Source organism: Quercus robur, chromosome 8, assembly GCF_932294415.1.
Source record: "Quercus robur chromosome 8, dhQueRobu3.1, whole genome shotgun sequence".
In the NCBI taxonomy this organism is placed as follows: domain Eukaryota; kingdom Viridiplantae; phylum Streptophyta; class Magnoliopsida; order Fagales; family Fagaceae; genus Quercus; species Quercus robur.
Genome location: NC_065541.1, coordinates 35,182,842 through 35,200,995, shown reverse-complemented (window position 1 = coordinate 35,200,995; position 18,154 = coordinate 35,182,842). Strand labels below are relative to the sequence as shown.

Below are 18,154 nucleotides of genomic sequence, written 5' to 3'. Positions count from 1 at the left end.
GCCGTTAGAAGCAAATCAAACTATTATCAATAAACACAGTCGTTTTGTCAAATTTTCTTCTAGTGGATTCCAGTTTTTATCTCCTTGTGAATTCAGGGAAACCCCTTGTACATTTGAGATTTACTACTAGAAACTAACAGTTTAGTTTCTGTTCCATTAAGAGAACATCATGTATGTTTTCTTTAGGCTTCCGCGACATCACAAGGATAATCAAATTGTAGAATTATTTTATTTCACTAGAACTATTCAGTGGAATTTTTATGATGCTGAATATATAGTCTAAATTTTCCAAAACTTGGAAAGTGGAGACTAAAGAAAAAGTTTTTTACAAGTTTAAAGGAATTGATCAAGTCTAAATTTTCCAGAACCTGGAAAATGGAGACTAAACAAAAAGTTTTAACAAGTTGAAAATTTTCCTTTCCTTTTTCCATACCAATCATGACCTTTTTTTTTTTTTTTTTTTTTTTTTTTTTTTTTTTTTCAGAATATAAAAAAATAAAAATAACAAAAAGAAAAATCTTCTATTCTCTTGTGATCAAGAGTAGAAAATAATTCTATATATGATCCTACATTAATTCAAAATCAATTTCAGATAAAAAAAAAAAAGTTTTTATGAAAGATTGTAGAGGCACAATTTTTTCAAACATTAATTATGTTTGATATTACAATTGTGCGTATGGGAATGATGGTCATTCCACGACTATAAGTGCTTGTGAGATATGGAGGAAGGGGGGCAAGGGCTAAAGTTCCAGTTTCCCAGAGGAATTTTCACATGCATACACTTAGATTATGTTAGAGTAGAATTCTATCTCAGATAATATATATATATATATATATATATATGGTGGAAATCACATTTTCGTCATTACATTTTCAAGCGATTTCCACTTTGGTCCCTAGATTTTATTTTGACCACTTTTAGTCCCTATCCTGAAAAACGCTTATTGTTTTGATCCCTACCGTTACATCAAAGACAGAAAAAGCGCGCGTGACAAACAGAGTGCACTGTTGGCACACTAAAAGCAGATGTGGCCATTAAAATAATAATAAAAAAATGTTATTTGGCATTAAAAAATGCCACATCAGCATCTAAATTTAAAAAAACTAATTTATCAATTTTAACTAAACAAAAAAAACTAAAAACATAATTAAAAACCAAAAATCACAGAATCAAAATCTAAGCGTATCTTGAATAAGAACAACAAAAATACAAAACCAGATGTTTCTCAAAAGAAGAAAAAAAAAAAAAAAACCAACCTAGATTTAAACACTAATTCAGAGTTAAGTAGTCCCACATATTATTATCAACCTAGAGTTAGCAAAATGAGGACATTGAGCCAAACATCGGTGAGGACTAGAGCGACAATGGTGATGATGGAGAGCAAGGCCAAGATGATGCGGTCGTCGACAGTGATGTGGAAGAGGAGGAGTGGACGATCGTGGAGGAAGTAGAGGAAAGACCAGGCAACGAAGATGGCGAGTGAAAGTTCAAATATGTGTATAAACACCCTTGAACGTTTAGACCCCCAATTTATAAATTAACCAATTCAAGCTTTATGTCAAACAACTAGTGTGCGGAAAATGAACATAAGCTATAATATAGAATTGGATAAACTATCTAAGCCAAATTAAAATCACAACCCACAGCATATAATAAAAGGCAAAGATAAAAGGGAAGGAAGATGCAAACACAAAGACAATACGCGATGTGTTATCGAAGAGGAAACCGAAGCCCTCGGCGTAAAACCTCTCCGCCACCCTCCAAGCGGTAAACAATCCACTAGAAAATGTAGTTGGGATATATGGACAGCAATAGACCCTCCAAGCCTAATTTACCCAGTGCACCTAAGCCCTCTAAGCTTCTTGCTCCAACGAGGTTGCGCCGAATCTTTTTCTTTTCTAGCTTCCCGGATTCCGCTACTAGACCGTAGCATCAACCAATGTAGATTGGTTCCTTCCTAACTGCTTCCCAGCAAACCAAACAGCCCTCTCACAGTGATGAATATGGTGAGAACAAGGTTTTGGTAAAATGCCTCTCAAGGATTTGACAATGGAGAGGAAGAAAGTTGAGGAATTTGAAGATACTCTAATGTATAGATTGTTGGTGAATCAATCTTGTTTTTCTTTAGGGTTTCTCTCTCAAAATTCTCTCTGGAAGCTCTCTTTCATTTGTGGGTATAAGGGGTATTTATACTGGAGTGAGAGAGTAATGTGAAACGTCAGGATTTACAAAACAGTGGTGGCTCGCGGCTTGGCCTCGCGACTTGACTGAGTTGCGAGATCCAGTCGCGAGATAACCGTATGCCCAGTTGTCCTGTTGTGCTCCAGCTAGCATGACTGTTCACCTTCTGGCACGTGTGTTGCGTTTGGCGGCTTGAAGCCGCGAGCCACCCGCGAGAACAAGCCGCGAGTCTCTGTTTTCTTGCACACTCTTGAGTAATCAACACTCTATCTCACTCATTACCCTTACTACAAACCCACCTAAATACAGGGTTACTAAATGCTGAAATACAAGCAAATTTGGCACGGAATAAAGCCAATAAAATGGTTGATTAAATTCAACCTTACAATCTCCCCCTTTGGCTATTTTGTGACAAAACCCTAAAACAGACTCTAGACTTAACATGTGAGTTGGGAACAGTTGAACAAAACTCACTCATACCTAACTCTAGAAGCTGTGAAGCACTTAAATCATAAGATCATGAAACTCCTGAAACACAACAATACACCATGATCATTGTATGTAGAAAAGCATGAAATACATATGAAACAAGCTTAAGGTGATCAAGCAAAGATGAAGTGAAGATTCAAATCATGGCTTGATCAACCAAGTGAACACCACAAGGTAGAGTTCACAGTGCTCATTCACACTTGGAATGAACACTTGATCATACAAGAAAACAAGAACAATGCAAGTTACTTGTATGCCCAACACTCAACCAATGCATAATACACCAAGTATATGCATCTAGGAACAATCCTACAAGGGCACAAGAGTGACAGTACTTAATACAAAATGCAAGACATTTAGATAGAAGTATTGATTTAAACATAGCATAAAAGGCTACAAAAAGCAAGGTACAAACCATAAAGCTACAAATTATGCATAAAAACATTAACCCTAAAAGCATACATAAACACATGGGTACAAAACACAATATATCCTGAATAACATCAGCAATGTATATAAAAGATTAAACCAAGATTATAAGTTATGAGTTAGAAACAAGAATACACCAAAACCACAATGTATCAAACCCATATAAACACTAAATACCCAAAACATAACACATATAAGGATAATGTCTAATTTTGACAACTCCCCCTCTTTTGACAACTCCCCCTCAACATATTGCTCCCCCTTAAGAGCTGCTTTTCTGCTTCTCATTAACAACAGAAATAATATCTCCCCCTTTTTGATTGGAATGGCCAAAGGGTCAGTGTCCATACTGGGTGGTGAAGTTGTCAAGTTTTGCAGACAAAATATCAATTTGGTCCTGCATGGCTCTCATCCTCTCAGAGTGCTCAGTCTGGACCCCTCTGATTCCATCAAGTCGTTCCAGAATGACTTGAAAAGCATCTGGAGGTGTATTTAAAGAAGTTGATGCTCTAGTCCTTTTGCCACTCCTCTTGGGTGTTGAGGTTGATGCATGCCCTGCTGCCTCTGCCTCAGTCTCCATAGGGACAGCCTCTCCTTCATCACCTTCATCTTCTTCACCTGGAAGCCGAACACTTATCCTTTTGAAGGTTAGTTTGTTAATTGCAGAAGGTGTGGACATGGAACTGATGTCTCTAGGGATTGGAACACCCTTCTTTTTAAAAATCCTCATGAGTAGACTAGGAAAGATCAGTTTTGGCCTAGAAGTGGTTCTAGTCTCATCCACAATAGTGTCATATATGTGGGAACTGATGTCAATGAATGTCTTTTCTTTGAGATCCATCAGAAAAATTGCTCTTGCACAATTGATTGTAGTCAACTTCCTTATGGGACATAGGTTAAACATCATGATTATTGTGACACCTCATGTCTACTGGAAAAGCTGTGGTATTCAGACATTTCCCTTCTCTCTGTCCACCTATCCTCTGTTGAACAGTTTCAATAGACACAATCCTATCTTTGTAATTGACAAACTCCTGATCTTCTGATCCTTCAAGACCTAGCACATCATCAATGTCATGTGCATCCAAAGTGAACTCTTTACCTCTAACCCAGCAGCTTAGATCATCCTCCCTTATCACAGCATTTGAATAAAACTCCCTAATTAGGGGTTTACACAGTACAGGGAGATCACTCAGAAGCTTTTCCCATCCTCTCCCTTCAAAACAGCTGGGGATAAAAGTGTTCCTTAAATCCTCTAAATCTACAAATCTTTCTTGAATAATTCCTGCTTTCAAGAAGAAGTCCTTGTATCTCTCAAAGTGAGAAACAGACCTGAACAAATTAGGGTCCATTTTCATTCTCTTATCTGCCTTCTTTGCAGGTGTTTTCTTCTTTGGGGATGAAGGTGTCATCTGTGAGCAATCAGAAAAGGCCACAACAACATAGAACAATACATGTGTAGAACTAATCAGTACCATGTAATTAACATAGAAATTGCAGCCACACAGATGAACTTGAACACTTAAACATTATGCTGCTTAAATCAACCACACGGATGAACAAGCCTAAAAGAGGACACATAAGATCAATAGGTAAAATGTAGGGTAGCATTAAAGCAGCAGAGATAGAAAACATCCTAAAGACAGATATATGTTAATGAGACATACATTATGATGAGAATGACATGACTTAGAGAACAAAAGACAAATTCACACAATAGAGGAACAAGCACATTCAGCACAGTAAACAACACATTCAAAATAGGAACATTATGAAACAACATAACAACATAAGGTCAGACAAGATGAGTAACCAATAAACAAACCCTAGTTAAGCACATGATGAAGAACAAAACCAACAACTAAATTAAGCTCAAACTAAATCAATAGTTTTCACAGGCTAAGCAAGGACAAAGAGTAACAGCCGAAACACAAACCCATCTCAAAAACACAAACAAATGCGAATAATCAAGAGGGAAAAACACAAAATCAAGTAAAAAGGAGTTTAAGAATGAAAACCCATACCTATTACTTGAAGATTTTGAGCAGAAATTAAGCAACAATGGAGTTTGAAAATGGTTGCACGGAGTGTTTGGGAAGGAGATAGTTGAGGAAGAAGATGAATAGTCACTAAAGTTTGAGGGAAAACCTAAAAAGATTTAAAAACTTCCCCTATTTTTGCCAAACACGCGTTTTTCGCGACTGAAGTGAGTCGCCACCAAGTCGCCAGTTCAAGCCTCCAAAACACTCAAAGACAAAAATTTGAAAAAATTTTCTAAGTGTTTTTCGCGACTGGAAGGTCTACCCGCGAGAGAGTCACGAGCTGAGCCGTGAAAATCTCTGAGTAACCTTCGCAACTGGACCTTCCACTCGCTAACAAGTCACCAAAAATGACCCGCGAGCACGGGACTGAGGCTCGCGACTTGACTAACCTGCGACTGAGTCGCCAAAACAGGGCAAAACTGAATTTTTGAAATTTTCAAATTTTGAGAACAAAATACTTTCCAAAAACATCTAAAACACTCAAAAATATTTTTTTGCATGAATTAACAAAGATTGAGCATGTGAAAACACATTTCAAGTACAATCACACAAATGATTATGGCATTTATCAAACATAAACTTGTGTGTTGTGTGTGGATATCAATAATGAGATGGTCCTTAGTCTAATGTGAAACTTCAATGATCAATTCAACCAAGGCATACACAATTAGCACTAGATCATGTGATCTATCTCAATTATAGAAATATGTATATATGACCTCCCACAAAACTTGATAACATATCTTGGAGCTTTACATTTGACTCCACCTTCAATCATAACATTTGATTTTTTTGATCCTTTTTGAGACAATCACCTCTCAATGTGAGAGTGATCTTTGATATTTCACTTTAATGAACTAGCCTTTGGCCTTTTGAATAAACATTCACTTTAATTTTAGGTCGCTTACCCTTTTTCTTAGTCGAATACTAGAATGTGCGACAGGTTTTTACAGCTTAATATTTCTTTTCATTTGGAGATTTACATTTGGTGAGCTCTTTTTAGCAAAAAATAAAGAGTGGGAAGATATATAGACACAAGTCTATGCATGTCTCAAGATCATCATAACCATTCACTAATCATTCATGACAAGTTTGAAGATCTATTTACAACAATCACATAGATTTTAAGGTCCTCATGACCTTTGAGGAGTTGCACTATTCTTTGCTCTCAGCTTTTGGCAATTTGGTCGAGTATGCCCTTGAAGTCCGCAATGATGACACACATAAGTTGATCTAAGACCTCTTTGTGGTCGTGGACGAGACTTGGCTCGAGATTCAAACCTGCCCACAGATTGATTACGGGAATTCAAAAACCGTTCGTTCCCTACATTTCTCTTCTCCTCAATCTTGGGCTTCTCAGCAGTAGGACCAACATCAGCTGATTCTTTGGCCTTTATAAACTTCACTTCTTTAGTGACATTTCCAGATGAGCTACTTCCTCCAGTATATCCCAACCCGGATTTGTCTGAAAAGCACTTTTGCGATGAAATAACATCATCTAGCTTCTTGGTGGTGACCCTCTCAATTTTAGCATTTGCTTGCACAACCTCTTGCTCAAGAAATCTCACTTTAGTGTAAGCTTCTGACAGCTCACCATTCAGTGTTTCTATCTCACATTTGGCCTCCCTATATCGGATTAGGAGACTTTTATAGTCCTCCTCAGCCTTCTTCATTTTTCTCACAGCAGCCTTGGCCACCCTTGTGTACTCACCCGACTTCTCCAGTAGTGAATTATAATTCTCTTGAAGGTTGGTTGTGCTTTCATCTTCTTCAGCATCTGATTCTTCAACAATTCCCAGTGATTCTTCATTACTATGTTCTCCAAGGTCTCGTACAAGCAGATTCAACTCGTCTGAAGACTCAACATGAGCAATAGTCATAAAAGCTGAGTAGTTCCCCTCTCCATCATAGCTTTCTTCGTATTCTGAGTCGGATGAATCTGAGTCACTCAATGTCGTGGCATACACTTTGCCTTTCAATTTCAAATAATTCGGACATTCTTTCTTGAAGTGTCCATGCCCGTTACATTCGAAACAAGTGACACCTTGTGTAGGTTGGGAGTCTTTTCCATCTTTCTTTTTGAATTCCCTTTTCTCCCTTCCTGAACTTTGGAATTTTCCTTTATCACCAAATTTGCCATTATTTTTGAATTTCAAGAATTTTCTGAAATTTTTAACAAGGTATGCAACATCTTTGCCAACCACATCTTCTCCCGATGAGTCATGATCTTCCACCTTCTCATTAATGGTCTTAAGAGAACCAACCAGCTCATGGGCGGCGACATCTCATAAGTCTGAAGAGAACCAACCAGCTCTTGGACTTTGATGTCGTCAAGGTCCTTGCTTTCTTTAATCGCTGTCACTTTAGAACGAAAACTTTCCGGCAAAGATCAAAGGATCTTCCCTACAATTTTAGAGTCCTCTGTTTTCTCTTCCAAATTGAACTTGCTTACAATCACCTCATTTAGCTTGCTATAGAAAGAGTCAAAGGACTCATCCTCACTCATTTTTAACTCCTCAAACCGAGTGGTTAGCATCTGCAGCTTGGTGTCTTTTACCTTCTTCGTACGTGGTCTCCAATATCTCCCACGCTTCTTTGGCAACAGTAATGTGAAAGATCCTGTGAAATTCATCTGGAGACACACCACAGAAAATAGCATTGAGTGCTTTACTGTTAGCATTAGATGCAGCAAGTGCCGCCTTATCCCATGTGGATTTGACTTCCTCAGGCCTGGTCCAACCTATCTCAACATCATCCCAAACAGATTCATCAATAGAACACAGAAAAGCTCTCATGCGAACCTTCCAAAAAGCATAATTACTACCATCAAAATATGGAGGTGCATTTAGGGATTGAGACCGATCCATCTCAAAAGGGAGTCAAGGATCACACAATGGTAATCAAACCACTAAAGGTGTACCCGCTCTAATACCAATTGAAAGTTCAAATATGTGTATAAACACCCTTGAACATTTAGACCCCCAACTTACAAATTAACCAATTCAAACTTTATGTCAAACAACTAGTGTGCGGAAAATGAACATAAGCTATAATATAGAATTAGATAAACTATCTAAGCCAAATTAAAATCACAACCCACAACATATAATAAAAGGCAAAGATAAAAGGGAAGGAAGATGCAAACACAAAGACAATACGCGATGTGTTATCGAAGAGGAAACCGAAGCCCTCGGCATAAAACCTCTCCGCCACCCTCCAAGCGGTAAACAATCCACTAGAAAATGTAGTTGGGATATATGGACAGCAATAGACCCTCCAAGCCTAATCTACCCAGTGCACCTAAGCCCTCCAAGCTTCTTGCTCCAACGAGGTTGCGCCGAACCTTTTTCTTTTCTAGTTTCCCGGATTCCGCTACTAGACCGTAGCATCAACCAATGTAGATTGGTTCCTTCCTAATTGCTTCCCAGCAAACCAAACAGCCCTCTCACAGTGATGAATATGGTGAGAACAAGGTTTTGGTAAAATGCCTCTCAAGGATTTGACAATGGAGAGGAAGAGAGTTGAGGAATTTGAAGAGACTCTAATATATAGATTGTTGGTGAATCAATCTTGTTTTTCTTTAGGGTTTCTCTCTCAAAATTCTCTCTGGAAGCTCTCTTTCATTTGTGGGTATAAGGGGTATTTATACTGGAGTGAGAAAGTAATGTGAAACATTAGGATTTACAAAACAGGGGTGGCTCGCGGCTTGGCCTCGCGACTTGACTAAGTCGCAAGATCCAGTCGCGAGATAACCATATGCCCAGTTGTCCTATTTTGTCCTGTAGTGCTCCAGCTAGCATCACTATTCACCTTTTGGCACACTTGGCACGTGTGCTGCGTTTGGCGGCTTGAAGCCGCTAGCCACCAGCGAGAACAAGCCGCGAGTCTCTATTTTCTTGCACACTCTTGAGCAATCAACACTATATCTCACTCACTACCCTTACAACAAACCCACCTAAATACAGGGTTACTAAATGTTGAAATACAAGCAAATTTAGCACGGAATAAAGCCAATAAAATGGTTGATTAAATTCAACCTTACAGCGAGGAAGACGATCATGGAGATTGGGTGCCAATGGAGGCTAAGGAAGAGGATGAGGAGTGCGATGAACGCGTAGTTCATGCAGAAGTGATCGAGGTTGCACTTGACGTGGGCGGTGGCTTCACCGAGTGTGTAAGGGCGCGTGAAGGAGGAGAATGGTTGGGCAAGCTCGCGCCATGGACAGCGCATGGCGAAGACGGAGTGCGCGGCGGTGGTGGTTGTGGATGTGGAGGGAAGTGTGTTGTAGTAGCCTGGCGATGACTGTGAACAAGACATTGTTGAAACCAAACCCTTTTTGTGAATTCAAAGAAAGATTCTAAAATTCCAATCCTCAAATTGAAAAGAAAAGAAGCATAGAGCAACAAAGAGAGATTGAGATCCATGGCCGAAACCCCATGGTTGGTATTGTGTATTTTGTATTTTTTATTGAGATCCATGGCCGAAACCCCATGGTTGGTATTGTGTATTTTGTATTTTTTATTGAGATCCATGGCCGAAACCCCTTGATTGGCTTCGAGTTTTGGTATTTTCTTTTTGATCTGACTGTGTTTTGGGTTTTGTTTGATTTATTTATTTATTTATTTTTTGAATAAGTGCTTTGGGTTTTGTTAATTGATTGTGTTAGAGTATCTGAGTTTGATCATGATTTTGTATATGTTTTTGCTTGTTTGGATGCTAAGAAAATGAAATAAAAGAGAAGAAAATCTTGAATTTCTTATTTTCTGGGCAACCATGTTCTTGGGGGAAGAACATGAAGAACAATTATTATTTAAATAATTAAATGATAACTAAAATTTTATTTTATTTTAAAATAAAATAAATATTTTTAATATTTTAATTCTGTCATTTGTCACATGTGCATTTTCCGTCTCTAATGTAACGGCAGTGATCAAAACGGGAAGCGTTGTTCAGGATAGGGACTAAAAGCGGTAAAAATAAAATCTAGAGACCAAAGTGGGAATTGCTTGAAAATGTAGGGACAAAAATGTGATTTTTGTCTATATATATTTGATATTTGACTCAGCTAGATGATACGATAGAAAGGATTCAAGAGTAAAAATAATGAATATATACTTCCCAACTGAGACGTTTAATGCTAACGATAATTTGAGTGGGGACACATGTGTCACGGTCCAAATGGTATCCCTCAACACAGAAATAATGATAATGTACTGGTTCATTAGCACAATATTGATTGCTGTGCAGTTACATTGAGCTCTTTAACATCGTATTTGAAAGTTCAATTAGTGTATAAAATACTATGAACATTTAGACCCCCAATTAACAAATTACCAATTCAAGCTTAATATCAAACAATTAATGTGCGGAATATGAACATAAGCTTAATACAGAATTGATAAACAATATAAACCAAATAAAATCACATCCACAACAGAAATTAAATGGCAAAGATTAAGGAAAGAGAGATGCAAACACAAGGACAACACAACGATGTGTTATCGAAGAGGAAACCAAAGCCCTCAGCGTAAAACCTCTCCACCGCCCTCCAAGCGGTAAATAATCCACTAAAGAATATAGTTGGGATACATGAACAGCAGAAGACCCTCCAAGCCTAATCTACCCAATGTACCTAAGCCCTTCAAGCTCCTACTCCAATGAGGTTACGCCGAACCTATTTCTTCTTTGGCTTACCGGATTCCGCTACTGGACCATAGCATCAACCAATATGAAATTGGTTCCTTCTTAATTGCTTCCCAAAGCACCAAATGGCCTTCTCACAGATATGGGTATGGTGAGAAAAGGTTTTGGTAATTTGAAAAGTCTCTATGTGAAGATTATCGATGAGTTAATCTCGTTTTCTCCAGGGTTTCTCACTCAAAATTCTCTCTGGAAGCTCTCTATATTTCGTAGGTATAAGGGTCTATATATAGTGGGGTGAGAAATGAATGCGAAGACTCAGTTTTTCCCAAACAAGGTGGTCTGGCAACTTGGCCTCACGACTGGACTGAGTTGCGAGTTCAAGTCGCGAACTAACAGCCTGGCCAGCTTGGGACTTTTGTCCTGTAGTGCAACAGGTAGAATGACGCTTCAACTTCTGTCATGCTTGGCATGTGTGCAACTTCTGGCGGCTTGCAAGCCATGAGCCACCTGAGAGATCCAGTTGCGAGTCCCTGCTTCTTTGCACAAGCTTGAGCATTTCTTCACACTCTTTCACACACTACCCTTACATGATTCCCACCTAAATACAGAGTTACTAATTGCTAAAATACAAGAAAATTTGGCACGGAATAAAGCCAACAAGATGGTTGCTAAAATTTCAACCTTACAATCTCCCCCTTTGGCTATTCCGTAACAAAACCCTGAAACAAACTCTAGACTTAACATGTAAGTTGGGAATAGTTAAACAAAACTCACTCACACCTAACTCTAGAATCTATGTAGCTCTTGAATCATATGAACAAGAATCTCCTGAAACACAATAACACAATATGATCATTGTATGTAGAAAAACTTGTAATGCATATGAGGCAAGCACAATGCAATCAAGAAAAATGGAATAAAGTAATAAACTATGGCTTGACCATACAAGCAATCACTATAAAATAGTGACCACAATGCTTATTCACACTTGGAATGAACATCTAGACATACAAGCTAACAAGCTCAATGCAAATTACTTGCATGTCCAACACTCAACCAATGCACAATACAGAAAGTATATGCGTCTAAGAACAAGATCCTACTAGGGCACAAAAGTGAGAGTACTTAAAAAAAAATGCATAACATTTAGCTAGAAGTACTAGGCAATAAAACAAAAAGGCTGCATAAGCATGGTACAAACCATAAAAGCCTACAAAATACATGGAAACAAACCTTAAAAGCTTACAAAAGCAACATGGGTACAAAATAAAATACTGAATAACATCTTTAAATATTAATAATATCATAGCCAAAAAAATCCATGAGTTTAAACCTTTAAACCAAACTTAACCACAGTGTATTAAACCCATAAACATAATACCATAAAGAAACATAAAATAAAACTAAAACATAAATTGAAAGCATTATTTATGGAATGCTCCCCCTCAAAATGGCACTCTCCCTCAAGAGCTGCCCCTCAAAAATTCTCCCCTTTTTGACTGGAATGGCCAAAGGGTTACTGCTGAGTGTTGATGCTATCAAACTTGGCTGAAAGTATGTTGAGTTGATCCTGAATTGTTGCCATCTTGTCTGTATGCTCATTCTGGACCTCTCTGAGTCCATCAATCCTCTTCAGGATGATTTGGAATGCCTCAGGAGGTACCTCTGATGAAGTTGAAGCTCTGCTTCTCTTGCCTCAGCTTCTGGGTGTTAAAGTTTGTCTTGCAGTCACTATCTCAGTCTCCATTTGGTCACCTTCACCTTGGTCACCTTCCTCTTCATCACTTGGAAGACGGACTTGCATCCTGATGATGGTTAGCTTGTTAATGGCTGAAGGTGTAGGCATAGGGCTGAAATCTTGAGGGATTTCAACACCTTTTACTCTGAAAAGCCTCATAAGAAGGCTAGGAAAGATCAGCTTGGACCTAAAGGTGGTTCTAGTCTCATCCACAATAGTGTCAAAGATGTAAGCTGATGTCAATGAAGGTTTTCTCCTTGAGTTCCATAAGGAAGATAGCTCTGGCATTGTTGATTGTAGTCAGCTTCCTTACTGGATACAAGTTGAACATCATGATGGTGGTTAGGCATCATGTCAGCCGAAAATGGTGACCCTCATGTCAGCCGGAAATACTGTAGTGTTGAGGCATCTCCCCTCTCTTTGTCAACCAATGCGAGTTTGGACAGTTTCTATAGATAGCATCCTGTCCTTGTAGTTTGTGAAGTCATAGTCCTCTAAACCTTCAAGCCTTAGCACCTCATCTATGTCATGGGCATCTATAGTGAATTCCTTTCTTATAACCCAACAGCTCAACTCATCCTCCCTTATCATAGCATTTGCATAGAATTCCCTGATTAAAGGCTCACAAATAGCAAGTAGGTCACTCAACAATTTATCCCATCCTCTACCCTTAAAACAACCTAGAATGAAGGTGTCCTTTAAATCCCCTAAGTCAACAAACCTTTCCTGAATAATGGTTCCCCTCAAGAAAGAATCTCTATATCTCTCAAAGTGTTGAATAGACCTAAATAGGTTATGTTCCATTTTCAATCTTTTGTCAGCTTTCTTAGCAGGAGTCTTCTTTGTAGGAGATGGGGCCATCTGTAAACAGGCAGAAAAGGCCACAATAACAAAGCATAATAGATGAACACAACCATTAGTAACAGGTTAATGTTATAGAGAAGAACAGAAGATCAGGCCAACACTAAGACCATATTCAGCTTAAAAACAGTCATTGAAAGAGATAACTCATACTAATGCATAACACAAAGTGATATCAATGATCAAAGATAATAACACCATAAACATGAAAGCTCTAGGGGACAGTACCAAACATATACTACACCATGCAGTAAGCACTTGTAAAGAGCCAAAAGTACCCCACAAGCAGTGTAAAACACACTCAACCAAAAGGGGGCATATGACTCTGAGAAATGTCATAAAGAGTATGAAGTGTTCAAACCAACATAGAGTAGACAATATCCATAAGACAGAAGTGACACATATGATAACCATAAATAGTTTAAACAAATAGCCCAACCAACTAAACACAACCATTTTAAATCAACCAAAAAACACACACAAAGTGCATTACATTAAACCAAAACAATCATAACAAAATGGGTTTGAATATTCAAACTCCAAAAAGATCAATAGACACACTCAGTCAATATCAACCATGAGAGCAACAGAATAAAGTCCTAAAAGCCTAATCAACAATACCCAAAAATCCAAACACAACAAACATTCATCCAACCCATCACCGAAACAAAAAATATTCCAAATCAAACCAACAGCTCACAGATTCAAGTAATAAAAACTCAGAACATGAAGTATGAAGAGAGAAAGAGAAAACCCATACCTTTTTCTTGAAGATTTTGAGTTGAAATGATGTAAAAATGGAGGTTTGTTCGAGAGTGACACGGTGAGTTTGAGAGTGTTTCAGGTAAGGAAGATAATGAACAGCTAGAAATGTTTGAGGGAAAGCTGACCAATTTTGCACAAAACACACGATTTTCGCGACTAAGGCAAGTCACGAGAAAGTCGCCAGGCTCAGCCGCTAGAACACTTGAAAGAAAACTTTTGAAAAAAAATTCTAAGTGTTTTTCGCGACTGGAAGTTCCACTTACGAGAGAGTCGCAAACTAAGCTGTGAAAATTTCTGTGCACCCCTCGCGACTAGACCTTCCACCTGTGAACAAGTCGCCAACCTGAGCCACAAAAAGCATGAAAATCCAGATTTTTGAAAAATATTCTAAGTCTTTTTCACGACTGAAGCATTTACTTGCCAATGAGTCGCCAGTGAGTCGTGAAAAATCTCTGTATGGACTTGCGACTGGGGCATGCGACTAGTTCTACCAGTGACTGAGTCGCCAGAACAGGGCAACATAGTTTTTGAATTTTAGACAACTTTTGTAAAAACATAAGTACTTCCAAAAACAACTAAAACACTCAAAAATATTTTTGTGATTGATTAACAAAGATTGAGCATGTGAAAACACATTTAATCAAGTATAATCACACGAATGAATATGGCATTCATTGAACATAGACATGTGTGTTGTGTGTGGATATAAAAAATGAGATAGTCCTTAGTCTAATGTGAAGCTTCAATGATCAATTCAATCAAGGCATACACAACTAGCACTAGATGATGTGACCCATCTCAATTATAGAAATATGTATATATGACCTCCCACATAGACTTGAGTACAATATCTTTGAAGCTTTTCATTTGGCTCCATGTTTGACATATCATTTGATCTTTTTGAATTAACACATCTCATTGTGAGATCGATGCTTGAAATTTTTGATATTTCACTTTGATGAGTTAGCCTTTGGCTTTTTGGGCATCATACAATTTTAATTTTTGGTTGCTTTCCCTTTTTCCTAGTCAAATACTAGTATATGCGACAGGCTTTTGCAGCTCAATATCTCTTTTCATTTGGAGATTTACATTTGGTGAGCTCTTTTAGCAAAAACAATAAAATAAAGAGTGGGGTGTAGCACTTGCATAGCAAAATCAAGATGTTCAGCTTACATAATTGCGTATTTTCTTTTCTCTCTCCTATATGCTCATGCATGATATGCTTAAAAGAAAAATATGCAAAGAACTTGAAAAGTAAAAAGAATCAAAATGCTTTTAATATGGTTCCAAGCGTGTTTCTAGGAGATGTGGGAGTTATATGATATACCTTGAAGGTGATGGTCCCCATCAAATAGTTATGATTATGTGGGGGTGTAATTGATCTTCTCATATTATTACTCTTCATAATATGAATCACTTATGCTTTCTTGCAAAGTTTTCACACACAACACACGTACTCTTTGCTACTCTTGATACATGTGTAGATACAATATGATTTGGTCATCATAAGAAATACATGTGGTAATCTATGCTTACTAAATTGTCTAAACTTGTTTTTGAAAATAAAATTAGTTAAACTTGTTTAGAGTGTTTTGATCTAGGAATGCTATGCATCTAGAGTTGATGATGTGTTTGAGTGCTTAACATGCTGCTTGGATGTTTGTTATAGTGTCTATCTTGTTGCATACATCTTGTGTTGTTTTTCCTCCTTGAAAAACCTTATTTTTGGCCTCTCAATAGCTGCTTGATACCCCCTCGATAGCATCTTAACAGCAACTCGACACATGCCTCTTCTATCGAGATTTACAGGCTTGTTCTTGACACCTCTCGACAAATAGCTCGATCAATTGAGCTAATTTCCTGGAGCTTCTGTCAGCTCGATAGCTTCTCGACACCTCTTTGATCTATCAAGGCCTTTTTGTTGTCAACACCTCCTCGATACCTCTTGATCTATCAAGAATTAATTCTTGATACCTTGTCGATCTATTAAGCTACGTTTTTCTATATATAGTTGAGGTTCGACTCGGTTTTGCTCACTCTCAAACATATTGATACCTCTCTCTTCTCTCTCTTCCCTTCAAGATTTCAAGCTTACCTAAGCCTCAATTTCTTGTTAAGTGTTCTTAATCCTTTCTTTTTCACCTTCTTCATGCATTTCGACCTAGGTTTTCTAGTTATGGGAAAATTTTGGGGTTTTTGTGTTTTTGCTAAAATTTTTGGGATAGGTCTTTTTTAATTGTTATCACATGTTCATGCATTGCATTCTATGTGCATTACAAAACTGTTTCATGCATTCTAGGATTGTGTGACTAATTATATCTTGTAAGTGCTGTTAGATTGGATTAGATTTTTGCCCATGATGCAATTTACATTTGCACATCATATGCTTATGCATTACCATGCATAGTTCTTTCTTTCCTTCTTTCCTAAACCTTCTACTGTGTTCATGTTTTCTTTTTCTTCCCTCTTCTCGTTTAGTTTCTTGTCATAGCACCTAAAAAGTCAGTCCCCTCCCGGAACTCGATCTCATGTCGTCATTCCGCTTCTTCATCTTGTTATATTCCTCTATCTGTTCGTTTTCATAACGAAGATGCCCAAAAGGACTTCAACAAGAACTTCTCTGACCGGGTGATTCATTCGAAATGCCAAGTCATTTTGTTTGACTTTCCAGAAACTCCTTTACTCGGTGCATTTCGCTCTTGGGGATGGGCTTCTCTATGTGAGAAACTCTCGAGGTGTCCCGATGTGTTCATACAGGAGTTTTACTCCAATATGCATGCTATTGATACTTCTGTGCCTCAGTTTACTATGGTATTTCGTGGTACATGTATCATAGTTACCCCGAAGCTCATTTCCAAGATACTACGCATCCCTAGGGTGGATCATTTGGATTACCCTGGTCATGAGCATCTCTCTTCTATCTCTAGAGACGAGTTGGCCTCACTATTTTGTGAGAAGGCCATGTTGTGGGGAAATTCCCTAAATTTCTCCACAACCGAGTTTACTAAGGGTCCAAAGATCCTTAATATGGTGATGACCTTTATTCTCACTCCACAATCACACTATAACACTATTACTGAGCCTTGTGCTCGTTTTCTTCTTTTGCTCATGGAGGATATCTCTATAGATTTTCTATCACACTAATAGAGTCTATTATAAAGGTCTATCAAGACACAGCTACATGTGATAAGCTCATCTCTCCTTCAGTTATCACACACATCCTCACACACATGCACGTCACCATTTCTCCCTCTCCTCTCTTCTATGTCATGGGTGTCATTAGCAAGGAGTCTATTCGGAGGAGTGCAACGCAGCTGGCTGCAAAGTGGCCTCATGTGGAGACGACAAATGCAGCCCCTACTCCTCGACCATCTTCTTCATCTGCCCCTTCTTCCTCCTTTAGGGCAGATGTCTCTCTCGCTGACATCATGGATTAGCTTTAGCACATTTGTGTTGATTATGGTATTCATCTCGACCATCTGTCTGATGAGATGTGTCAGATGAACACCAGAATCGATCGCATCGCTCGTCACCAGTCTCACCTTGGTGGTTTTTCGCCCTCACCTAATCCTGCTAAGGAGTCCTCTTCTGGTGGAGATGATGATGATGTTGATGGTTCTAACTCTTTTAGTGATGATGAGATGACGACCTCTCAATGATGCACCCTTTGTCATTCGTGACAAAAAGGTGGAGTAGTTTTATATATGAGAGTAGTCATGAAAGTAGTCATTATGTTAGGAGGAGAGCTAGCATAGGATATACTAGATAGAGGGAAAGTGCTTTGAGGGATGTAGTAAGATGTTGATGTATCTTTTCTCACTTCATGTACTGTGGTCTTGTGACCATTTTTACATACATTGTATTCTTCTTTCTATATATATATGATGATGTATGTTTTTCACTTTATCTCACATGTGTTGTTTCTTTTCTCTCTTTGTACACATGTTTCTCCTTTTATACAACTTATCTATGTTTCACACTTGGTGCCTTGATGAATCTTGTTT

General features: G+C 38.2%; 1 protein-coding gene across 1 annotated transcript; it reads right to left on the bottom strand.

The window, feature by feature from the left end:
- Positions 1-1,304: 1,304 nt before the first annotated feature.
- LOC126696205 (PRA1 family protein F3-like) lies at positions 1,305-9,460 on the bottom strand. The gene is made up of 3 exons (XM_050392980.1): positions 9,185-9,460; positions 4,433-4,512; positions 1,305-1,428 (listed from the first exon to the last, which is right to left on the bottom strand). The coding sequence occupies exons 1-3, from the start codon at positions 9,458-9,460 to the stop codon at positions 1,305-1,307; spliced, it is 480 nt and encodes a 159-aa protein (XP_050248937.1).
- Between the last annotated feature and the right edge of the window lie 8,694 nt (positions 9,461-18,154).

What these genes read in the sequence shown, in the direction of transcription:
- LOC126696205 (XM_050392980.1), bottom strand. Translation starts at nt 9,460, where the DNA reads ATGTCTTGTTCACAGTCATCGCCAGGCTACTACAACACACTTCCCTCC. An exon ending in CCATGATCGTCTTCCTCGCT is followed by an intron (nt 4,513 to 9,184) that starts GTAAGGTTGAAT and finishes GATTGCTCACAG; the next exon opens with ATGACACCTTCATCCCCAAA. An exon ending in ATGGACCCTAATTTGTTCAG is followed by an intron (nt 1,429 to 4,432) that starts GTCTGTTTCTCA and finishes CGATCGTCCACT; the next exon opens with CCTCCTCTTCCACATCACTG.